This window comes from Cygnus atratus, chromosome 7 (genome assembly GCF_013377495.2).
Source record: "Cygnus atratus isolate AKBS03 ecotype Queensland, Australia chromosome 7, CAtr_DNAZoo_HiC_assembly, whole genome shotgun sequence".
Taxonomy (NCBI): Eukaryota; Metazoa; Chordata; class Aves; order Anseriformes; family Anatidae; genus Cygnus; species Cygnus atratus.
In genome coordinates, this window is record NC_066368.1 from 35392763 (window position 1) to 35419895 (window position 27133).

At 33.2% G+C, this 27133-nt stretch overlaps 1 protein-coding gene across 20 annotated transcripts in view; it reads left to right on the forward strand.

Moving 5' to 3' along the window:
• KCNMA1 (potassium calcium-activated channel subfamily M alpha 1) overlaps positions 1–27133 on the forward strand; it is a 475606-nt gene that overhangs the window by 351155 nt on the left and 97318 nt on the right. For all 20 annotated transcript variants that reach the window (XM_050712039.1, XM_050712038.1, XM_050712034.1 and 17 more), the window contains 4 exons: positions 6120–6229; positions 8404–8472; positions 20823–20909; positions 24959–25035. In XM_050712039.1, coding sequence (XP_050567996.1) covers positions 6120–6229; positions 8404–8472; positions 20823–20909; positions 24959–25035 — 343 coding nt within the window. The remainder of the gene's footprint in view (positions 1–6119; positions 6230–8403; positions 8473–20822; positions 20910–24958; positions 25036–27133) is intronic.

A 27133-nucleotide genomic window follows, 5' to 3' on the forward strand; every position in this document is an offset into this window, starting at 1 on the left:
AGTAATAAAAAAAAAACCTCTGTGTTTTTCCTGAACTAGAAGCTTCTGCTTCTCTTCTCCTCGCCCTCAAAATGTGGGACTAACAGTTTTACTTTATATAAGATCGGTAGAGGCCTATCGTAATAAAATTAAATGAATAAAATAAAATGGAAATAACATGCAAGAAATTAAAAAAGAAAGAAGGGAAAATATTAAATGATAGTAGGGTGCAATAAGATCAGGGTGAAATGGATTACCATAGAATTGAAAGTTTTGTAGTTTAAAATCAAGGTTGTTCTCTTCACTGGTGACATTTTCAGCTAGGCTAAATACAAGATATAACTTTAACTAACCATAGTAATTTTCATAGTTTTACTGACTGAGATTTATGGTAACCTTGATTAGTAGAATCTTGACCATATTCACCTCAAATTCAGCTCTTTTTGCTGAACACAGCAAAACATTTTATTATTCTCCATTGTTGTTAGCCAACTGACATGAAAAACATCTGTTTTGTAAGTGTATATGGGACAGATTTTTTCATCTGCACATTAATGGTTAAATTTTGACAAATTATTAATGAGTAGATAAGTAAAAGATGAGTATCACTACATCAAAAAAAATGAATGGATTACAATCATTCAAGTTATTTTTAAATAAATGCACATTTTGAATAAACGAATTTATTTAAGGATACAGTATCTGAGGTTAATAGCTGCTACAAAGTATCAGAAAGCCCTAAATTACTCAAGAGTAAGGTAACTCCTGATACTTCAGGAGTATCAGGATACTTTTTTGTCATTGTAAATGTTTTAGAATTAGTACCTTGCTGATATGGATTATGGGAGAAACTGATTGTGTTTTCTTGTGGAGCCCTTACTTAAAATGCAGGGTGGCTGCATGACTCAAGGAATTAGAAATTAAATATTGAACGCTGGAGGTTATTAATCATTGTTTCATTTCTAGCAGACCAGCAGGTACTGCCTTTCACAAAGTATCAGGAAGGTGACCATTTATCTCTTTGAAGTTACAGGGAAAAAGTCATAGGTCAGGTGCAGACAAAATGCAAAGATCATCTTCTCTCCATTATATTTTAATAATCTTTTATAACATCCCATATATCATTAATGAACATTTCATAGTATCCTAACAGAACATATCTTCAACATTCCAGTCACTACATGAAGGTAAATTTAACACTAACCAATACCTATGAATCTTGATCAGTACTATGTAAATAAGTTTTTTTTTCAGTCCTTTCTTGAATTCTTAACTAATGATGAGCTGTTAGCTGAATTTCAGCCCTGCCTGCAGCTCCTTCCTCCAAATCAAACCTAGTGGGTTAAAGAAAAGAAGCCAGAAAAGAAAGTAGAAAGGAGAAATGGAGTCGAAAACTACCTTACTCTGGTTTTCCTTATACTATCTTTATGCTTATCTTTTTTCTCCTTGTATATTTTTTCCAACACCAGGTGGTGTCAATCTAAGAAAAAGCCACAAAATAGAGCTTGTCACAAACATGTTCTTACTGTCGTTACTCTGTTTTTTATCCAGTCGGCACTTTATCTGTTTTCCATATATAAAGAACTTCTGATCAGCAACGTTTGCAAGCTTCACATAAATAAAAGGGTTATAAAAAATGTGATATGACTTCTCTGTGTGTGGTGGAGAATAACACAATGCAAATCCCTTTTAGCATCCCACATGGTCTCCGAATGGTGAAACAATTTCTATGGAAGAAATTTCTTTTGATTGTTTGCAGCCCACTTGTCAGGGAATGTATGATTTAGATCATCTCCATATTGTAATTTATTCTTGCAGTTGTTTGTTTACTCTTCCAGAACTGAAGTAACTCATTACCTGGCAGCCTGTCAGCAGGAGAAGAAAATTTTAAAAAATAATTTCTTTGTAACTGATATTTTACTGGGTTATTAAAAAGTTTGTAATTCTTCTGTTCTTTAGAACGTTCCTTTGAAAGTTTGCCTTTTGAATAGTTTAGCATTAGGAAATGATTGGTGAATCCCAAATTAGTACCAAGTCTGTAGGATAAAAGATACATAAAATACTGTACAAGTCCTGGTAAAATAGCTGTTGCAGTATTTTTTTTTTTTAATACTGGAAAATTGTGCAACAGAGATTTATGTCACACTAAATTCCAATGAAAAATATAATCTAAAATAATACATAAAATTATAAGTGTAATAATATTTAGTAATACAATATACCAATCTAATAAATTTTGTGTAATGACATAATATATAATAATATCTTAATTTTATTTCCCTCACCTGAATGACCATGTCAAACACACTTCAGTTTCCTTTTACTTTGTGCTGTTTGGACAATGATCCTAAGCATTTCACAATCAGTAGAGATTGGTTCAAGTGGTTTAAAGGAGCTGTGGATCAGGGAAGAGATGCTTTTAAGTTGTAAAATTTTAAAAAGCTCATCATAATTATAGCATTTCAGTACAAGCTGTGTGTGGACATGGTATGAAAATGGATCTTTAAGTTAGACAGCACAGCTGCAGGTCTTATTTATGCTGCTAGGACTCTACACTCCTGACATGTGCTTTTGCATCCCCAGAGGCTCAAATGTAATTCCTTTTCTGAATCGTTTCAATGGGACTGTTGCTTTATTTCCTGGTAATATCATCCTGATTTTAGTCAGTGAGCTTAGCATGAATGACTACTGTATCTCTCACACTTGTGGTACTGGATAGCTACAAAATGCTAGGACAATGAATCAGTCCTACTGTCTTTTATGGCTTTTAAAGGTGATTTTTTTTTTTCCTAACACACTTCAGGCATTTTGTCACAGATTATACTGATATGTGGGAAAACAAGGTTTGTATGGTCTAAGCATATAGTGACTGGGTTGAAGAAGGCAAAGAAAATACCCGCTTTATTAGCTTGAAAGATAGGCACAATGCTGTGTTCTGGTGTGGTTCAATACTGGTTAAAAGAAGAGGTAGTAACACTGCCAATGGGGTGGTAAGGTAAGAACTAACCTCTGAGTTGGAGGCTATACCTCCACAACTAAATGTCAGGAAAGCTGAGACTTCAGTTTGGATAAGGTAGTTAAGAGGGAAATAGAAGGATATATGGGACATTAGTCTAGAGTAACAGTTCAGTTGGAATTGCTTGTGATGTCAGGTGATGAATGGTGGAGAATAGAAAGAGGCAAAGTCAAGTGCAGACTTACAGAACTCAGGCAATGCGGGGAGTCAGGATGAAGGCAGCTTTCCTGATAAGAAAGATAAAGAAAGCAGTAAGAAAAGGAACGTCACTGTGTTTCTATATATTTCTGATTTTATGGGTTTTTTGAGTTTCATGATTTGGGACAAAAGTAAGAATATGGTACATGGCAGTATAGCTTAAAACTTTTAAAAATTCAAATGTGTGTTGTGATTTAACCTGGCAGGCATCTGAGCACCTCACAGCCGTTTGCTTACTCCCTTCCCCTCGCACCAGGATGGAGGAGAATCGGAGTGTTGGGGGTTGGGTATTAAAATTCATGGGTTGAGATAAGGACAGTTCAATAAACAAAAGAGAGGAAAAACAAGAAAAGAAAAAGAAAAGAACGCACAAAATAAATGATGCACACCCAATTGCTCACCACCAGCTGACTGATGCTGCAATGGCAGACCCCTGGCCAACTCTTCCATTTTTATTGCTGAGCATAGTGTCACATCCCTTTTACAAGTTTGGGTCATCTGTCCTGGTTTTGTTCCCTCCCAACTCCTTACGCATCCCCATCCTCCTTGCTGGCAGGAAAGTCCTTGGCTTAGTGTAAGTACTTCTCTGTAACAGCTATAACATCGGGATGTTATCAATATTATTACCATTCTAAATCCAAAATGAAGTACCATACCAGCTACTAGGAAGAAAATTAACTCTATCCTAGCCAAAACCAGGACAGTATACAAAGGAACAAGAAACATCTGGTTTTGGACTTCTAAGGAATGAAGAGATCTCGGTTACCATTTAAAGTTTTTGTTTTTAAAATGCAGATTACATTTACAACTTGTGCTCATATTTTTTTTTCCTAAATTATACAAGGTTTTAAAAGCAAAAATAATATTTTTCCAGTTCCTAAATATTTAATTTAAAATTAAAAAATATTAGCTTCTTACTTTATAAATTGTTACACAGTTACCATTTTCCTTTGATTTTACCTTGGTTTAGAAGCATAATTTAGATTAAAATAATAAGAAATAAAACTTATTAAGCAACAGTATAAATAAGCTAGTTAAATGAAAAATAAGATTAATACCTGGAAAAAAAATCTTGAATAACATTTATGTAGGTATGAGTTCGTTTTTCAATTTAAGAGCCAGAAAGCCAGTTACTGGATGCTGCATATGGTATGTTGTCGGTCACAGTTCTGAAATGTCTGGCGATCAGAGTATGTGCTTTAATTTTTTCCACCCTAAATTTTTATCCTTTTTTGAATTTACGTGGAGATACTTCAGTTAAGCCCTGTATGTAATGCAAGAACCTCTTGCTTTAATGTTGTTTTAAAACAGCTGTAGTCTGACAGAGCAGACAAAGATAAATTGTTGCTTAAAGATTCTTTTCTTGATTTGATTTATTGCTGAATGGCTGAAAAATCCATTTGGATGCTGTTACCCAACTCACTTACATCGCGTCTTAATTTCTTTGCTTGAATACTGACAGAGATGTACATTTATATTGATATTTGTAATATATATTCATAACAAAACCCAGACTTCTCCTAATATACTGTAATGGTTTTACCATAAAGAATATGCAAACCTATGGTTTGCTACCATAAGGCCTTCCATACCATAAAAATTGTTGGCTGGATATTATCCAAGGAATTTGACATGGTGGGCAGTAATGTAGCTGCACAAAATTTTGAAGCAGTAACAAGTTGTTTATCTTATTGAAATGAATTCTTTGATAAAGATTCTGACGTGCTGAGAGTTCCCTGTGTAGTGGAAAAAAAAATGGCTCAGTTTTAGCTGTTTGCAGTTACACTGGCTCTGGGACTTCAGATAAGCAAGATAGGCAGTGTAGCTTAAAGCACTTGAGCCTTACCTGCACCAGTTTGGAAGGATGGATGTTCCTGAAGCATCTTTTTGCCACCTCATTTGGTGTTGCTACAGTTCTGTTTCCTGCAGGATTGGTTTGGTATTGTTACCTGTTTGCGCAATGTGGACAGAGCTTGGGAAAAGCTGCAGATGTTGGACAAAAACAATTTGTGAAATAATAGAGAGAGTTATCAAAATCCTCAGATCAGTTGGTATTTAGTATTTCAACCTTTGAGGTAGCTTTGCAAGTTTCTACCAAGAGTTAAAATAAATGAATGAATACTTTCTCACTGTATCAATCAATTTTTTTTTTTTTGGCCTCTAAATTTTTGGCCTCTAAAATCAGTATCATTTCACTTTCTGCTCTGTAAGACAAAGACCATAATGGGGCTACCTAAGCAGTGGAACTAAATGTTTCCTCATGTTCATTGCAAAGAACGAACTACAGCTTTTAGACACAAAGTAAACATAAATATTTTCATGATCTCTAAGATCACATACCTTATTTCAGAAAAAGAAAATCTCTGATATCTCAACTTCTCTCATTACTTCCATTTCTGACTACTCTTCTACATATATACAGTCTTATATTACACATTGAAACCATTTGAGTATATCTGCTTCTCATATTACCTTGTTAATGAACAATTATTTAGAATTTTAAATGATGCTTTTTGAGTGTGGACAAACTTTCAAAAAACATGAAAACAAACATTGAGACTCAGTAACAATATAATGCAGCTATTTCACTAGAGAATTTTCAAAAACAGAAAATTGAGTAGCTTTTTCTCCTTAAGCTCTCCACCACCTTATTTCATGTCATACTGAATGTGCCTGCCAAGAATTGAGTGTTTTATTTTTACATAGGATTTACTGTCTTCATGAACTCTTTTTTTTCTTGGTTTAAAAAAATAAAATAAAATAAATGCCATAACATTTGAGTGGTCAGTTAACTTATTTGTTAAAAAAAAATGATACATGTTTAAGAAGTTTTTAATTAATTTTAAAGATTTAATTTTTTTAAAATTTACTCAGAACTCTACATCTGTGTTTTTCTCTCTCTCTCTCTCTTTTTTTTTTTTTTTAGATTGAGGAGGATACGTGGCAGAAATACTATCTGGAAGGAGTTGCAAATGAAATGTATACAGAATATCTGTCTAGTGCCTTTGTGGGTTTGTCTTTCCCTGCAGTTTGTGAGTAAGTAGAAATACATATTAATAGACATAATTGTTTGCCTGCTCTCAAGTGAAACCAAAGGTTTCTGTAGGAGACCTTCTCACTCTGCTACAGTCCTAATGTTGTTCCTACATCAGCCAATAAAATAAACATTAAAGCAATCACAGCATGGAAGTATTCCAAACATTATAATGCCCATTTTCAAAAGAGATTTGGAATTCAGTGATTGTAAATGAAAGCATAAGTGTTTTCAGACTTGAACAAATTAACCAGCAATCGATTTAAGCTGAGTTATTTACTTGTCCTATTGTTTCTTCTAATGATTTCCATTCTTTGAATAGTATTTGTCAGCATCACTGTCTTGGCTTATGTCCCATTCCAAGGAAACTGTTCATTAATTGAAGCAGATGTAGTGGAGTCATGCAAGCAGCGTGGCATCCAGAGCTTTATGGAACTGGTTGCAAACTGTATTTACCAAGAAAAATGTATGTCTGAAAAAAATATTCTGTAAGGCAAAGGGAGTATTATAAGCATATAGTGTATAACCATAGCATAAGACATGCTACAACTTTAATTCTAGAGACTGAAAATCTTTAAATTTGTCCTAGAATCATTCTGTAGATGACAGATTTATATGTGTAGGGTTGCAGTGATACCTACTATGGCCACCAAAATACGACAGTTTAGCAAAGTTCTATTTTCTCTTCCATTTTAAGAAAAGGCAAAATTGTAAAGATTTTATTTGCTCTTCATTTGTGCAGTGCATTGTTGCATGTTTTACAACCATGGCATATATTCCCATGTAAGTCATGATATTTTTTGTATGTTTTTATAATAGGCCATGTTTGGGGAGCTAATCAGAGAAGTCATAGACTACACTTTCATGTCAAAGAACTAAGTTAGGCAAGTAGGCGACACTCACTATTTGTCTGCATTCTCTCACAGCTCCAGAACAGATTATTTCTCTTCTGGGTGTACTCATAGAAGTAGCAGTTTCTACTCTGAGAGTGACTCCAAATTAAGCCACTATCACAGAGCAAGACATCGTGGATTGTCTGTCACTGTTAAGATCTTGCTTCTATCTTTGAGTCATTCTCTTTAACTTATCTCAGAGGGTGAGGTACCTCTTCTGTATTTTTGGACTGTTAAAATTTAATCCACACATAATGTTCCCACTTCAATTTTCTGCCTCTCTGAAGCAGTGATGCTGGATCAGTCCATAGCTGTTAAATGTTTTCCCAAACTCGGGATTTTATTCAGCATTGCAAACATGTCAAATTTTAGACAACACAAACCTGAGCTCAGTTCAGGTAATGGCCAAGCCAGCCTCTACGACTCTTAATAAACATGATTCTAAATAAATCATCCCATTTTCTAACTGTGATTAAAATCAGACTTCATCTGACTCTGCCAGAGAAATCTCTTTTTTTAACACTGTTCTCCAAGCTCTGTCATAAACTCTCCTCTGCACCCCCTCCCCTTCTCCCTCCCTCCCCCCAAATAAAAAAGGCTGGCCATCCCCTTCACCCTCACCCAACCAAGGAATACATGCTAAATAGTCTTCGTAGACACACCAGCAAGAGCCAGCACATGAAAGCAGAGGTTGTAAGGTCCTACTGTGCTCTCTTAATGCCACGTCAGGTGTCTTTTCAGAAGTATGAAAAGTTTGCTTCAGTTAATGAATATATATTACAGTATCAGCGTGTATTTTCCCATATACTGGTCAGAAATAGATTCCAGTTATGCTTTTATTCTGTGACAGGAATTGCCAAATATTGACTTATTAATAGTGAATGTATGTTTATACATACTTTCTAAGGGGTGTACACTGCAATCAGCATATGACTAACTTCTGGCTAAGATTTGAAAAAATTTCCTAACGTATCTACAGCTATACTCAAATGCAATTTTATGTTTTGTGTCATGACCTTTGTAATTACTGCTTAAGTAGACTGAGTAATATAGTGCTGCTGCTTATGCTAAGTCGTGTGACAACTCAAGAGAGTTGTTAGTTCATATTTTTAAGAAAAAAAATGTTTATTATTTTCAAAAAAGAAAGTCCTTAATACGTGATCTTTGTATATCTTAGTGAAGAATGGGTAAACATCTTAGCAAGTGTAAATTTTCATCCATCCCTATAAACATGATATTGGTTATGAAAAAGAACTGACTCTTGTCGTCTTGTCTTTCTGCAGACTGGTGTTTGCGAAACTAAAGCTCTTAATGATAGCCATAGAATACAAGTCGGAAAAACGAGAAAGCAGGTATGTCCTTGACTACAAATTCAGAAGTTCTGGAATGCACTGTCAAGAATTTTGCCTGCTTATTTTTCAGAATTCACATAGGTATCCCTATACTTCTGAAACTTCTCAGAGTATAATTAGCATGCCATCACATTACACCATTTCACATAGCACTGAAAGGCTTGTATTTCTGCCCTGTTTTTCCTCTGCCAAATCAAAGTCAGAACATTTAGTAGAAGGTGGGAGGGACAGTGTTGTGTCCCACCTCCAGAAGTTCAATTTTTATTTTTTTAAAAAATGTACTTTATTAATTTTTTTTTGTTGTTCATACTCTATCAACTATAATCAGAAGTCCAATGTTTTACTGAAAATGGAAAAGTGGAAAGCAGATGTGAAATCACAGTTCATTATGGCTATTTGCATTTATCAAAATAATAATTTCATGTAAATAAGTTTGGAAGTACCACTCTACATAGGATACAGGACAAATGGAAATATAGAATAAATACTTATATGGTATCTATTCTGACAAAGACTGTATATATGAATACCATCAGGTAACTGGAAGATTAATTTAGCTGTGAAATTTCCAACTGACTGACACCTTTCTTCATCCAAAACGAAGAAATTTCATGATTATAATTAGTACAAATTCACCGACAGGAGGCGTTTCTACCTTTTGTACAACAAATCTTAAGAATCTGAGTGTATACTGGAGTCAAGTTTCTGTCAACTTGTCCATCAGTGCATTTACACAACATTCATTATTGTATAACAAAAATGTTATAAATGTGGTCTGCAACATGTGGAGGGGCATGTAATAGAAATCTGATTATTCTGACTCTGAGCTGAATTTTATTTTCTCTGTCAAAAGTTACATTCATAAGTGTTGCAGAATGATATATGTTACATCAGCTTACAGGTAATTGACCACCAATTACCTAAACCTTTGAGGGCAATTTTTTCTTCTTGAAGGAGAACCAATTCTGTTATTTGAGTTCATACCATGATTTCTGAGGTTTTGATTTAATGCTTATTATTATGTCTTTTTTTTCAGTATTAATATCTATAAAACCTGTGATAGTATCTTCAAAACATTTGACACAGAAATCTAATATTGCAACTGTTAATGACAGTATTTCCATGCCCTATACTTGGTTTTGCTTTATTCTTTTATATGTGGTAAGTGGTATGTGAAGTGGTGTATGTGATACTGGATATTACGTTTGTCCACACTATGCTGATTAAGAAATCCTTTTTTGAAATATATTTTTTTTACTGTTTCCAGCTCCCATGGGCTCATCTTAAAACAAATACTTTTCCACTCATTGATCTCATTCTGCATTACCTAATGTAAAGCAAATGAGTAATTATTCTTTTATCTATGGGCAGTTTAATCTAAATTTTCTAGCAAAAACATAACCAACTGCAATATTAACAGCAATGGTATTGTTTACCATATTTTGCATTTAAAATATTTATAAAGTATTTGGTTTCCTTTGAGTTTCTCTGAGAACTATTAACCAGCTTTAGGTTGTCATTACTTCACTTGTCATTTAGTTTCTTAAGTGCTAATATTATAGTCTTTTTCAGTAATAACAGATAGTTCATGGCTTCCATATCATTCTTTGAACTAACTTCAGTGGGAGTTGGATTGAGTTCTTAATCACAAGGTGATGCAGAGGATCCCACAAAAAGTAACACAATGTGATATAATCATATATTCCTTCTTACTTAAAGCCACACAGGTAACAGCTCATAATGAATTAGTTTAGTAGAAAAAAGAGCCTAAGAATTACAGGAAGCAGTAGTAATGAAGGGATGTTAACAGCTAGATTTTGCAAACACACATATAACAAGAGGAGAGCGTGTAGGCTGTGATACTCGCATCATTTTATTAACCCTGATCCACAGTAGTAACTTTTAACTTCATAAAACAGTGATAATTTTATGGTCACTGTTTGGTAAATCACACTCTTACCTGCAGCATATGTTTACATTTCTACTTGTCCCTATGTTCTTCAACACAAATATGTTAAGTACATATTTCTGGTTTTCTGAGCTGGAGTCTGTTAGTCTAATCAGAAAGGCAATGGAACAAAACTTCTATATCTTGCTTTTTAGGTATACTTGCATTTCCTTGTGTCTTCTTAAATGACAAGATGAGGAATTAAGATAAAAAGTAGAATAATATGGTTTACAAGTGCAAGCTGTCTTTGAACATGATAAACCTATCATTCACCAATTATTTTTATTGATGGTAACTTTGGAGATATTTTATCCTACTTCATGTCTTCAATTCTTCATTGATAATTCATAAATGTGACAGGGAAACTGAATATGACAACCTTCATTCTATCAGGAGAATGACTGATAGATACATGCTGAGGTATTTTATGTTTTTAGTTTAGGTTCATATTTCGTAAAAATATTGAGAAGTTTACATAGTTTATGATTTATAGCAACAATTATATATATAAATACAAATTTAGAATGCTATCTAGTTGTCACCCTCATAGTATGAGACACAATTTGCTCCTATATTTGAAGTAGGTCTAGGACCAGAGAAAACTTTCATATCATTTTCTGCTTAAGCAATGAGATCTTCCACCACTTGATTTTTGTTACTAGTTTTAATATATATTAAAATATATTATAAATTTAATATCGAAAAATAATTATATATCTGATTAGTTTTATATATCTTCATCACTTTGTAATCACTGCTAAAGCAACTGCAAAGTGGATTCAGAAGTGCGTGCAGCTCTCACAAATGGTAATTCGAGGGCATCCTAGACCTAATCCCCTCTTTAAATGTTCACCTCAAGGTTAAGAAAAAATCCTAGTACCACTTTAAGTCAGTGGCAGATTTTTCACTGACTTTTTCAGTATCTTCAGTAAATGTAGAAAAGTACAAGTACTCATTTACCCACAAACTTACGTGTTTCTTTTTGTTTTGCTTTATCTATTAGAGTCTCCTAGGTGCTCCTTTCTAAAGCTTTCTGATTTACAACCAGATTCTGTTAGTTCTACCATAGGAAATTTGAGATCAATGTTAATTTAAAATCATCAGAACTCTATTTCAGTCAGTATTATCAGTTAGCAATAGCTGAGTTTCCTGCTCACATTTTTTTCACCTCTTTTCACAACTCTGAACATAAAGCGCATAAAGCTGTACATAAAACTCTGTACCTAAAGCAGTAAACAAAATCTGATAACAACTTTTGATAGTATTGATTGTTAATTATAAAAAAAATCATGATTTTAAATGCTTGTTTAAAAGCAGAATTTTAAAGTGCTTTGAAATAAAATGAATTTTGCAAAGCCTGATGTAGGCCATATATTCTTAGATTTGATATGTATAAAATAATTTTCAAATAATAGGCAAAATATAAAAACATAGTATGTTTTTTATTTATATAACTGTTTCTCATCAGAATATCTTAACGATTAATGAAAATAGCTATGATTAGATATATTAATATTTATATATTTAATAATGTTTGGATTACTGTTCAATTAGCAGAGAAACCTCTCAGTGTACAAAATGTGACTGAACTTAGTGGGTTTCTGACAAGCTACTCAGATCTGCATTTTAGTAGTTCCAGGTCACAATATGAGTCAGCCATTCCTTCATCTCTATCTACCTGGGAATATTATAATCCTTGCTATTAATAGCAGTAAGCATTTATTAAGTAATTTTTTTGTGTCCCTTGTGCAAGCCAAATACTTTAGATTTACAAGATGTTCTTTCATAGTTCATTTGCAGGGAGTTTTATTTCTGCTGTAGAAAAAATGCTAAAGGAATATGGAGAATATCAACCTGAAAGTGTCCTAGCAGAGCTTGCTGAATAGATAGGAAAATTTCGAAAGTTCAGAATACAGTAATTCAAACTCCTCATCTGAAATCCCTTTTACAAATATTTTTACTTAATTTTTCCTCATTTTTTTTTAATTTTTTTCCACATAAGTAAGCAAGAAGGAAAGATTCTTCCCTCCTGCACCCTTTGTTTACTCTTCTTGTTAAATTTTCTCTTTGTCTATCCATATATTTGTCCTCATTCTCAGCAGAAAAACCTTTGAGCCTTGGAGACGTTTATATAAAGGGTTTTTTTGCTTTTGCTTTGATGTCAGTTGATTTCTTATCAAAGTGTTTGATTTGCAATTTTTTTCTTGTCGTTTGCAGAAGCCGAAAGCGGTATGCCCTCTTCGTTACCTTTCCTTCCAACCTCAATCCTACCTCCACTCCTTCTAACTTCAGGACTAATTCCTTGTCAAGAACACAGGAAGATAACATCTTTGTCTATCTTTCTCTGTATATGCACACATATATATACATATATATATATTCATCTATGTGTGTATATATATATATCTATATGTGTGTGTATTTATATATGAGCCCCCAATCTCAAAAAGGAGACAGGATAGCATTTTGTGTCTCCGTTGGTTCTTGTGACTCATGCACTAACTTCTTTGCAGGAAATACAAAATAAAAAAAGTATATGTTTTAGGAATTTTTTTTCCCCTTTATGCAGTCATTGGTGTATCAGACTGTTATATTTGAAAAACAGATGTTACTGTTAACATCTCCCCTCGTCTTTTTTTTTTTATTATTATTTGTACTGTATTGTGACAGTGTAATTTTCGTCTTTACCAGCCCTTGTGCTGCCATATTGTCTCCATATTCACACCTTCATTGATGTTCTTCTTTCCCCAGTCTTCCTTTAAAATACATCTGACAGTACAGTAGTTAAGTTCATTTGCTCTTGTAGTCTCACCTTCCATTAACAACAACCAAATACCTGATTCTTTGCATTGCTGATTTGAGCCCAGTTATTCATAATACAGTACTCATTAAAGTTATTGTACTGTTCCAGTGAAAGTGCCATGGGTAGTTTGTACTATATGTCACATTCATTTTAATGACATTTATTAAGCTAATTTATGAAGATGTTACTGAATTTATTTGTTTCTAAGTTCAATTTTTTCCTTTGGAATTGCATGTTTTGCATTTTCTTTTACTACACCATGCTGAGAGCCCTTCTCTATGCTCCCTACATGCTGTCTGCCGCTACTGATTTGTATGAAATCAAGAAGGCATGCTCTTCCATATTGTCCCATCTCCTCTACTCCCTCTCCTCATCTTTCTTCCCTTTCAGCCTTTTTTTCTTCTTATTGCTCATAGCAGTCTGACTGTTGATGGTGCTTTTTGGAGACCCATTCTCATTGTCCAGACATTTTGATGTCCCTCCTCATCATTCTCCCCAAACTTTACTTTCCATGTCTGTTCTGTTGCGTGTGCTTTATGTTAAATTTATTTTTTAGTCTTACTCTCCTGTGGTTTCTGAGTAGATGTGTGAAAAGAGAGGTGGCTTCCTGTCAGTTTGGCATTATTGATATGATCCAACTGCAGAGAAGTTACTGCAACACTTAGCATCTCCAAGGATCTGCAGTTGTTGCACCTCTACTTCGCTTCTTGCTTTTAAGTATATATTATCTTGTGGTTAAGGCATGTGAACGCTGGCATGATGGTCAATATGAAAAAGTGTTGTACTAAGTAAAGTTGCTTGCTCCCAGAATAAAATATATTGTGCTGCTTCATTGTATTGATAATCACTTCTGGAACCAGAAAGAATAGTTTAGTTGCTTTAAAGTATATTGAATTCACCAATGCCATTGAACTAGTTTGGATTATGCCCCAATAAAATGCCTCACATCCTGTAGTCCATAACTTATTTTTTTGCTATTGTAGAGGACTTAACTCCTGGGAGCAACCTTTTCATATGCTTGTAGTAATTAAGCCTTAATATACTGTAGCATGTAATGTGCCCTGTGTCTTTTGCCTTGTATTCTTTTTAGTGTCTTACTGGATTTTTCTGTGTAGAGCAATATGGGTCTGAATTAATGTCAATGACAGAGCCCAGAAGAAAAAAACAATACTCACAAGTTACAATCAGTGTGAAGCTGGTATGCACGCAACTCCCATTTTGGGATTTGTGTACCCCCCTCACAGTCCACTTAGAAACATACCCTGAAAATACATGTTGCCTCAAACTGATTTTGTAATTTTAAGTCTGTAGTTGTGTGAATGACATGGCATATTTTAAGAAGCCATTATGTTAATAATGGTGCATTTCATCTGGGCATGGCATGAAACAGACAAAAATACTAGATGTGTTTAACAATGTGGCAGCTTTAGATAGTAATACCAAATAGTCTTGGTTTAGTTAATGTATTAATAGCACATAATACTATACCTTCCTGATTAATATATGATGTTACTATTTCAGTCACATGGGGAATGGTACAGTACATCTACCAAAAGGTTTAAAACAGAATTGTTACAGCTTTTGTCATTTGTTTAGTCCAAACTTTGCCATTTTTATTTCATTTACATTTAATTCAACAAATTTCTCTCTCTCTCTCTTTTTTTTTTTTTTAGACAAGGATGACAGTTATAAGGGTAGTTTTAAATCTTGGGGGAAAAAAAGGGCATGCAACTGAATCAAACAAGTTTCCTTGATGAAGGAAACTGTTCAATTGGTCACTGATGCTGAGATTAATCTCATCTTATTTTTCAGTATAGAACAGTCTCCTTTTAGTTATTCAGCCTTCCATGCTTATAGGGGAAGACGGGCAGTTCTTGAAAGCAGCTTCCATTCTAAGATAGATGAGATAAATCTTATTCTTAGTGCTGTCTAAAATTCAACACTGAAATTAAGAACAAATGAGAATAGTACAAAACAGGCTGATGACAAGGGAAAATCTTAAGAGAACTCTTCTAGTCTATATATCTTCTGACTGACCTCATCTATATCTTCCATGTCGTAGCCTGCATATAGTGCTTCTAAAATGTTGTTGCCCTTGCCTGATTGTTTTCTGTACTGCACTTGCTGGGCATCTCTGCATGCCTTTTTCAGCTTAGTTTTAAGACCTTTACTACAGCTCCTCCATGCTAAAATTATGCCTCTTTTTTTTTTTTTCTCAGAAAAGACTGACAGTTATACAAATCTAAGAATCTTCTACCATAGAAATGCTATGCCTAGATTAAGAGTTCAAAGTTATGTTCATTTTCAACTTGCGCAGTAATGGAAGCCTGCTCAGTTTCAAGTTGAAAATTGTAGAGCCATGCCATTTCACAAGTTGCCTGCCAATAAATGCAGATAGTGTAACTATGATTCAGACTCTAAAGCTGATTGGTTATTTTTTTTCCCATATGCTTCTCATATAATAGAGTGCTAAATATTATAGAAAGCAACAGGACATATTTTTCATATACTACTAAAAACTTAGTATACTGAAAAATTATTAAAAATAACATTTCATAAATCCTAATAAAATGGAATTAGATCAGCCATCAAACTTTCTAAGGGTGTTTCAACACAAGGAACATAATTCTCTTCCAACTTGTATGACATCTGAAAGTAAGAGACAAATAAATATCACCCAGCAGCAGAAATTAGTAAAATATAATTAGTTGAAAGGAATTAATTTTGTGCCAAAGTGTCAGTTCACAAACTGTCGTACAGTTCAAACCTCCATCAGGTTCTCCTTCAGATATTCTTCAGTAATTGAAGTTAAGCAAAGCATAAAAGAGCTGCAACTAGTATTATCATAGTATATAATCCAGTAAGTGAGTAAATCAATCAAAATTAACACAGTTACTGTTAGATACCTCTTCTCCACTGACATTTGGAAAAGTCATCATGTCTTATCTTAAGTTTCCATTGAACTGTCTAAGTAAAAGACGTCCCCAAGCATTCTTTTACTGTTTTTCTAACTATATTTTTTTCCTTTTTTTTTTTTTTTAATTGTACTTCTTAAATATGCACTAATTCCTATTTGTGATTCACATGCTTTCAGTCCATCTGGGAACCCAGTTTCAACTGTATAGCTTCTATCATTCATGATTCCTGAGAGTACAACTAGATGATTTCCATATTTTTGATGTATGACATTAGCATTACTCTTAGATGCATAGTCTTGCATATAGTTACCAGGTGAATCTTCTTTAGCAAATGGACTAACCTTTGCTATATAACAGCTAAGTGTAAAGCAGAGTTTTCTAAATGTAATTTTACATTCCACAAGGGGCTTACAAACAAATTTTAGTCTTATCATAAGCTAATGGAAATGACTTTTCCTAAGTTCATGCTGATAAAGTAAAGGAAATTACTGTTAATCGCATTAAATCATATTTGATTTACATATGTTCAACTTCCATGGCTGTAATTGCCTTGTGTTCTAAATTTTCATGTATGAAGGAGCAAGCAATTCAAAAGGTTATATATGTATATATATATATATAGCAATGTCACGTCAAACCTGTCATGAAAAGGTTTGTTTTGAGGAATGTATTTCTGGAACTAGAATTGTTAAGGAAATTATGAGTGAGTTTTTTGAGATTGCTATTACTTGATTAGTGTCTGAGGTAACCTAAACTAGAAATGTTATAAAGGTGTAAAATGTAATTAAGATCTTAGATTTTAACTACTAGCTATTCCTTGCTTGATTTCATGTGCTTTTTTCACAGACATGAAAATCAAATTGTTATATGATGAAAACATACATATTTGGAAAAATTGGGGATGTCATTTTAAATAACATTTTCCCATACATGGCACAGAATGAATATGGGTTATCCATATATCTTCCCGTTAAACATAATGGATTTCTGTCATTTTCTCCTTTTCCTGTGTTTTCCTATACCTGCAAAGCCATCCAGCCTTGGCAATATATAAATAGGAGACGTTAGCTGAAGCTTTCCCTCTTGAAACACAAATTTCCTTTGTCATGTGTTTCTCATCTGGGAGGATATATATATGCACATTCTCGTGAACTGCTTCAACAAATACATGCATCTCTAAGTAACTGATGGATGCATTCTTTTTGGTATGCTCTTAAGCCTTTTATTTTTTTTTTTTTGGTCCTTTTTCTTCCTTTTACATAAGTCTTTTAATTCAAAATGTTTCCCTTGCTGTACATATTAAAGTGAGTGCTTATCAAAGCATAGCTTTAGCTAATGACACTCCGGGTCTCATAAGAGAGATTGCTGTTTTAATAAGTAGCATATTTAATAAATCCATATAGACTCAGTAGAAATTGTTCATGAATTTGCTCTGGTTAAATATCAGTGTGTCCCTATAAAACAAAAGCTTTATGAGCCTTTCCTGTAACTCATTGTCAATAGCAGTGATGGAGCAAATTATATTTTATTCCCAACAGACGATTTTGCTGCTGGGGTCATACTACATTAACTGTGATCACATCTATATTTTGTAGCTATAAATACACTGTATTTGTGAAAATAAGCATATGTGAATGAAGTATGACAAAAATAAAGTCTATACACTGATTTCATGTGTCTCAGAAAACATTGAGATACAAAATCATGCTCTCAATATGTTTGCAACTTAAATGAAGCCAGTTCATTCTGATTTGAGATTACATTCACTGCTTCTTAAAAGAGCTGCTTATTATGTTGTCAAGTTTTAAGTTCTGTGAGAAAAAAAAAAAAAAAGAAAAAAAGTTGTGTCTATGTATAGAAATGTGTTCATCTGTTTTCACTGAAAGGCTGTAATACTGCCATGATTAATGTCAAAGAATGAAATAGGGTCCAAAAAAAAAAAAAAGTGTTCTGACAGAGCAGTACTCATTGGTACCCAAGAAAAATAGCCAAACCTAACTGTATTATATATATACATATAATTTTTTTTTTGCATATTTTAGAAGGAGCAGCTTAAAAGAAGCAAATGAGACTAGCATCTGTAGAAGATAGCTAAATTATCAGCAAAACAGCAGATTAAGGATAAGGAGGCAGGGAGGAGGAAGGCCTGAAGATGGAAGCACGTACTTTAAAAGGACGTGATAGAATGTTTTGGCAGAAACACTGGAGAGTTACTGGCAGAATGACTCCCTGATGGTTCTTGAGAAGTGTTTTACCTAGGCTCACAGACTTAAGATTGGCCATTCCCATTTTTATTTCTATTTTTTTCTGTGAATGTATTAGTGTATTAGACTGTATGTGTCTTATCTGCCTTAATGATGGCCTGCTAAGCTGTCTCTGGAACAGCCAATAAGCATTCCGTTTACTCAAGTGACAAAAGTTTGTGCAAGAAATGTAAATTTTCCAAACCCGTTTTGTGACTTGAGTGACTGATTTCCTATGAAGAAATCATTTTTTATTTTAATTTTTTGTTTGATTGATTGTTCTGTTTTCTGTCAGCTTTATTACATTTTAAAACTGCATTAAATAAATGTTTTGGTTTGCAAGCCCAACCAGTAAGCCCAAAACACTGAGAAATGAAATACCAGATGTGAACTTTAGCTATGCAACCTTAATTCATTGCCATTTATCTGTGTGCATTATACTATAGAATGTATTTAAGCCTTCATGTTTCATTTTTTTTTGCAATACTGCTGAAATGTGCTGTGGAGGTGAACCTGTATTCTGTGGTGATACATTCCATTTTCTCTAGTTTTCCTCTCCTTTCAAACTGTTGCAAAGTTTGAAACTGTGAATGAAGGAAAATGAAAGATATCTGGGTAAACACTTTGAAAACTAATTTCTGTTTCTGCCTCTGCCATACAAAATTTGTGTGAGAGTGAGCTAACAAATTAAATCAAAATTTTACAGGTGATCTCTGATCAAGTGTTTGTTATTTTGGGAACCAGAGGCTAGGTTTTTGGATTAATCTTGGGATGCTAAACACTAACAAAAAAATAGGCTGTAGGCATCCCAAATTAATAGCTAGTTTATCTCATAGTGACTCGATTGAGTCATCAGTGACTCATCTGTAAAATGGAATAGCATTATATTTTCATTTTTGTTGTAAAATAAATTACATATCTTTGAATCTTTTGTACACTGTTCTGATGAACACTGCAGTACGTAAGTACACGAATCCACGTCTAGAGTAATGGCAGTAAGATGCTTCTGAATGTAGTCTCAGGTTGTAAGAAAAATGTAGCTTGTGAATATTAAATTAAAGATTTTATCATAATGACTGCATAATGGGGGCTAAATTATGGCTGTATGACCACCCTTTTAATTCTTAAGTGTTTTATTTTGCAGCCTGAATATTCTTTTTATACAGCCTTTTGTGCATGTGTAATCACACATAAGCATGTGACTTAAAGCTTTTAGGTATACTATTTGTCACAAATATTTATTACTAATATATAGAAAATAAATACTATTTTGAATATGAGATCTTCTGAGATCCATTTTTCCTCCTACCAATAACATCAAAGATTTGTGACCTTTTAATTTAAGTAATGTATGTCTATCCAGATATGTGCTTTATCTATTTTTCTATATGTATCTTTATACCGGCATTTGAATTGCTAGTAGTCTTTATGCACTTTGGATTGCATGTGTGCCATTAGTACACTGTGACTTACAAAGACTGAGTTTTTTTAAAAAAAAAAAAAAAGTGGGAACTTTTGAAAAGTTTATTTAATTTTATCGAGTTAAAAAAATTAGTCATATTATACGGTAGTAATAGAAGAATATATTTATGTCTGTCTCTATCTCCATATGCATATTTAGCTTGGTATTTTGCAAATTTCCTTAAGTAATATCTAGTGTTAAATCTTTATGAAAATAGAATAATTCATAAAGAAATATAGGGTACCTCAGTTCTTTATAGCAGTTTATAATTTCCTTCATCATATTTAGCTAAGGCTATTCTGTCAGTGTGGTTGGGTTATTTTTGTTCTTCCTTGGCTGCAGTGTTTTAATTTTTTTTAATTCATTTTATGTTTTTTCAGCTATTGTGACTGATTGTCTTGTACCATTCCCCTTGAGTGTATGTGTATTTATTATTTTAAGCAATAACATTGTGTGTCCAGATAGGGGTCCCATTAACATTCTATTTCACTAGAAATTGGCAAAAATTTGCATAAAAGGGTTTAGCTTCATAAATTACTTTTTGTGTTGTTATCGAGTGGTGGTTGCTGGTTCTTTTCACGATATTTTGAATTTTTCACCACTTTGTATGACAGAGCAAGAGAGCTGAAAAGCTCAGCTTCACACATCCTATTTCTGAGAGGCTTTGTTATTTTGTACAGTATGCATTTCATGCAAAAAACATATGAATGGAGATGTAAACACTTGAATGATGTGATTTTGGGGAAAAGCATGTGAATGTCTCAAATTTATGTTTTTGTTAAAGCAATGGCACGTGGAAAATGTTATTTGATTGGAAATTTCAAGGAAGAATGGCTTAAAATTTCCTTGCAGCCTTTCCTAACTAGCAGGTCCCCTATAATAGAATAAAATAAAGATATTTTTGAATATTCAGTTAAAAGTAATTTAAATTTATTTTTGTTGTTGTTGTTGTTTTTGTTTTTGTTTCATTGAGCAGCATATTAATCAATCCTGGAAACCATGTCAAGATTCAAGAAGGTACCTTAGGATTCTTCATTGCAAGTGATGCCAAAGAAGTAAAAAGGTAATTCACACATTTTTGTCTTTAAATACAAAGATATAGTATTTTTTTTTTTCTTATAAACACCTCAACTAATTTTCATTGTAACATATTGAAAGATTCTCAGGGAAAATTGAACTGACACACTAATGAAACAACTTTGTCTTGAGATGTGTGCATGCCATTTTTTTACTGTAGTGCTAAGTATCAAGAAGTGAAATAATTTTACAACAAATGTGAAAAAAATATAAGATTTTTTTTTTTCAGAGTCCTACTGGAAAGTGTAAAATATTTTGATCTGGTTTCTCTATACATTAATTTGTCTCAGTGGAGTTACTCTCAGAGAGAACTGGGTTGAAAGTTTTGTCCAAGTTTTAGGTTTAGAGTAGTTCTTATTTATACAGAGACTATCAAATATTTGATGTGAGCAAGCTGTTGTATTTATTCAGTAACTGCATTAACATAATAATATTTACGTTCTTGTCATTTTTCTTGGATGGAACTACATATTCTATGTTCACATAATCATAAATCAAACTAGAAAAGTATAATGTATTCAACCATTGTGGAGAATTTCACTGGTTCAGTGTATTTGGATGTTTTAGATTTGTGTTAGATGAAAAAGAGTTTTATGGTATTGTGTTTAGGACAAAACATATGAACTCTGGTCTGTTATGATTATAAGATGCTTTGAAGGAATAAAATAGCAATGTGAGAAAATAGTTTTTAAAATAAATAATTATTTAATGTCTATCCATAGGACTGAAAAAAGATAAAATATGAAATGATAATGTTTACTTAATCCTAAACTTTGTATAATTAACATGAAATTAATATTTAAGTAATGCATGTTTGTTATAAATATTTAAAGAAAGTCAAAACATCAAAATAGTGAAATCACTAAGAACTTGAATTATATTTTTGTTGGAAGAGTTAAGATGGTGTTTGTCTAGATGAAGCATACAAAAGAGCACAGCAATGCCTCTGTCCTCTCACTTTTCAAGCACTATCTTTGCACCCAGTACAGCCTCAGGTACGCTGCCTTTCAGCGTTCTTTTCTTCTCTTTTGCTTTTCTACGTTTAAATATCAGTCTACACACTCCTATATTGAGATACTAGGTGTTTGTGTTTGTTTGAATCATTTATAGAAATTATTATTATGAAATTATTTCAGACTTATTTCAAGTAAATTACCTGATATATCATTTTTATGGCCAGTTGACTGTTACTAATATGTTCAGAGAAAATTTGCACATCATTCATCAGGCATTTTTTATCTAATAGCAAGCTGAATAGGAATTCCCAGTTTTGCATGGCTTTTTGCAGAAGGCTTTGTTTAGAAACATGCCGCCTCCTTTCCCACATTCCTTAGCTGTTCTATGCAAAGCAAATCATTATCAGATGTGCTTCAACTAAAAAAAACAATTATGAAAATTGTTGATTTCAACCTTTGGAGCTGTGAATCAGAGTCAGGAAAATGTTCTAGAATTTTTTTTTTCTTCAGGAAGAAAAAAAGAAGATTTATTTTTTCTTAAGGTCAATAAGATGAAAATAAACAAGTTATATACCTGAAATTCAAATTATTATGGGTTATATACTAATGGAGAAATTGCAGGTCCTTTAGGCTATTTTTAAAATAATTATCAGTCATATATTCTACGATGAAATATGCAATTATTCATCTTGCTAGAATTATTTTTGCATTTTTAGAACAATAGTTTCTTATTAGAAACAATTATATCTAGGCAAACATGTTTGTGTAAAATCTTGGGTGTTTAAATATCATACGAAGTACATGAGCTATATATTTGTCCTTCTTTATCTACTTACATTTTAGTACTAACATCAGATCTACACTTAATTCAACCTAATTATATAGAGGAATGATTTTATTACAGCAGTTACTTCAGGCACATTTGCACATTGCACAGCTCTTTGCACATTGAATTGGAGGAACTCCTTAGGACATTTGTCCTTTAGTGGACTTCAGAAACGTGCTGTAGAAATTACCTCGGTCCAATCCAGGTCAGGAGATTGTATGAGGGAATATCTGTGACAGTTGATTCTTGTTTGGTACTGGGAACTACATCTGAAGTGGAAGATAAGAACAGCATAGAATTTGGACACAGTTTTCTTCTCTTTCCTTATGTCTTTGCTCACACACTCATGGTGTGAAAAATATTTAATTCTCATTTGCTTAGAGGTGGTAGTTGTCTATTTGGTGGAAGGTGAATATTTTGAAGGCCAGAATCTTACTGCGGCATAGTATGCACATGCTCAGAAAAGGTTCTTTCATTTTACATTTTGAGTCTTGGGAAGACTAAGACAATTTCACAGCTAGGAAGAGTAAATTTTCTGGAAGTCTCAGAGAAATTAAGTCTGCTACATTTAAGACTTATGTCTTCTATCAGTAGTTTGCATGGTATCTTGATGTTAGAAATATTAATAGCATTTAATGAAGTCTTGTTGAAAATTTAAATTTGTATTTTTTGGTCAATATCTCATATACTGGACCTGCCATCTTTCTCCTGAACTACATCTTCCATAATTCAGAGATGTGAAATATCTTAGATAAATTTGTGACTATGTGAATTAGGTAACTAGTTCATACTTCTGAACATTTCCATTAATATAGTGTGTATTTAATCTGGAAAAGAATTAACAATAACTCTAGTGATAATCCTACTTGCACTTACCTAGGTTGTGTTTATGCAGAGACTGTGTATTTATTGTTTATTTTTCTTTTTATACTTTTGACCGTAGATTGTTCTGTTTCAATGACCTGTCTAGCGTTGTAGCAATCCAACCATCCTAAGTCAATGAGCAGTACAATCTGCAAAGTCCATAGGTGTCTGCAAAGTGATACTTTTGGTTCTTACAGCAAATTTGTATTAAGAAATATGCAATGAGAGAGGGTTGGGAAAGATAGGTATGTAGCTAACCTATCCTGAATAAAGATAAGCACAGGGAAATTTCAGCAGGTTAAAAAGTATGTTTAATGTGTTGTTCCATCAAGAACCCTGGTAAGCTGTAACTGTCCACCTACAGGCCAGCTGCGTGATCCTTGCTGAATGTGTCCCAGCTGTCTTACACAACATGTTGATTTGACAGACATGCTTAAACTCTCCTGTGGGCAGTCTGATACATATTTATTGAACTGAAATTTTGTTTTAATCTTATATGAAATCAAATATTTACCCTTTATCTCCACCTTAGTTTTCTTTGTGCTTCAGCTAGTGGTGAGCCTTTTGATACAGGAGTAGAAGTTAATAAGCAAAAAGGTTACGTGGAGACCTAGACTGTTCACCTTATTAATTGCATTTTTATTTTTTTATTTTATTTTTTTAATTTTGACTTTTCTGTTTGACTTGCTTGACTTGTCAAAACTGGTATGATTCTGCCCCAATATCAAAGAAAAAAATATAGTCTTAATCAAGACTATGCCAGTTCTTTCATTTATTATTCCTTTAGAAATTAACTAATTTTGGGTGGATTTTCTTTCTTTTAATTTATTTTTTGTATTTCTTGCAAATGGTGTGTCTGTTGCTATTGTCACATTGATCACATTACAATCTCTCATTTTATCTAAAACTATGTCCTATTGGTGACTGGGCTGAAAAATTGGCCCAGGATACTGGATGGTCTTGACAAAAAAAAAAAAAAAAAAAGAGGTGTATCTGATAAGAACAGAGAATACACTAAATATTTTTCTATATATATATGTTTACTGATATATATATATACACACACACACTCTTGGCAAAATTCAGTCGATGCTCTTTTCTAAGGTGACAGACAACTGCACTGATGTACTGTGTCATAATTATCATCCCTTCTCCCAATTACTTTAAAATAAAAGTATATTAAAAGAAACACTAATTTGGAGCCTTATGTTTGAATGTAATGGTCTTGCAGCAAATATTTCCTACTTTAAATGTCTAAAACTTCAGAGATTAAAGGAAATTAGTGCTGGCATGTTTCATTAATTTGGCACTGCAACAAGAGGAAATGTGGGACTGATTTCATTTGTATGGATTAAGAAATGTGTCAGTTTTTCTATTCTGTCTCTCTAGGGCATTTTTTTACTGCAAGGCCTGTCATGATGACATCACAGATCCCAAAAGGATAAAAAAATGTGGCTGCAAACGGCGTAAGTAATATTTCTATCACTCCCTTCCTCTTCTTTCCATGAACAGTTCAGCCTTGAAGAATATCTGTACATGCATTTACATGTTTTACACAGTGGTACAAAAAAGATAAAAAATTATTTCACAACAAAATAATAAGTGCATTTGCATTTTGGAAATATTTTTATTAAATTTCACACCAGTCACACCTGTTTCCATATAAAAACGTCCATTAGCATCCAAAACAGACAAAAGTTAAATTAAACCAAGATAGATCTAATTTGGAGGTTTCTAAATTAAGAATGAGTTAACAGTGAGGCTCTCATTCATACCATGCAGTAATCCAGTAATTTCAATAGTTTTCTGTAAAGAGCTTTTGTTTTCCTTGCTGAACACAATTCTGCAAAAGATGAATCTAGGGATTAATATTGCATATTGTAACTATTGAAATAAACTATTATTGAAATAAATTATCATTTCTGTTGAAGTAAGGGATTGTCTGAAAGAAATAAAATATTGGTGCCTTAAATATCTGCTCTCAATAGATTCTGTAGCTCTAATGCTAACATTTGTTTTAGTAAGGTTCTGAAGTCTGCTGTTTAAATTCTTTGGAAAATTGTGTGTGAAGAAATAATTGAGCTTGGAAATTTAAATCAGACTTTGCACCTGTATATTTATAAATATGTAGACATTAGTATTTTATCTATATATACTTCAGATGTTTATATAAGATGTTTTGCAGAAACTGTCACAACCTCATTTCGGACACAGTTGTATATGACCCATGCGTATTTGTACTATTGAAATCTAAAGGATTTAGGGCTCCTTTTCTCAACTAATGTGTGAATATTTATGTGCATTCCATGATTTTCTGTTATGAAGAAGATCATATAGTACAAAAGCACTGATTAGGTAAAACGAAATATCTCAGAAGAGTTTGATCCCAACTATTCTACCTGTACTTTTAAGAGGAGGAAAACAAACAAACAAACAAACAAACAAAAACTGTCTTATTTATTGATCCAGTCACCTCATTGTCATTGCACTCTCTTGGAGGAAAAAAACAAAACACACACTACAAACTAAACTGGACTTTATCTACCTTTAAGGGGCATTTGAAACTGATGAATTCTAAAAGATGGATTTTAAAAAGAAAAAAACATGTCACTAGAGTTTTTAAATAAACTCTTCTCCCGGAAAATAGGAGTGTGGAACAAAGTGATATAATTGAGAGAAAACAGCTGAGGCACTGACAGAAAATGGGATTTTTCTCTCAGTAGCCACAAGGAGAGTAAAGCACATGGAAAGCATGGCTGACGTGAAAGGAATGTATGCATTGCCTAACATATTTGAAAAAAAAAAATAAAAATTGCCTAACGTATTGTTCAAGAACAGTTTATCCATGTGAGAATGTGACCTTTGAACTGCTGCCAAAGCCAATGTGAGTGCTGAGCAAGTTCTGGTAAAGCAAGTTACAGATGCCTTAGGGTGCCTGTAACTCACAAAGCCAATCTTTTTTTCCAAATTACACAACGCTTAAGAAGGAGAAATATGTTACCTGTTAAATTTTGTCCAATGCTGACCACACACACACACAAAAAAAAAAAAGTATATTCTTCTCTACTCCTTCACATGGTGTATGGTTTTCACACATGCTAAATCAAATAATAATAATAATAAAAAAAAAATCCGAAGATTGTCATTTTAATGGGAGATCTATATATTGGAAGAAGCTGGAAAACACAGTACAAAGTACAAGAGTGTGAACATTCATGTAACCTCAGTGCTAGGAAACAGGAAGGAAACAGAGTATCCTGTCCCCCAGCCAACACTATGGCCCTATTGCCAACAGCAGGCCAAGGAGAGGTGAGAGTGACAACTTCTATGTGTGACACTAGGAAATGTCCCAAAAGGAAGGATATGTATCAGTGTATCAGTCCAATAAGTGAAGGGATGTTGCCCAGATGTAGAAGCAAAATGATGGGGTGATGGGGTTAGGCTGAGGCTGAGGAAGGAGGCTGTCAGAGCTGCTGCAGTGAGCACTGAGCATGAAGGAGGGCGTCCTCTCAGTCAGGTGAGAAAGGAGAAAAAAAAAAAAAGACAGCAAAATCTTAAATTTTC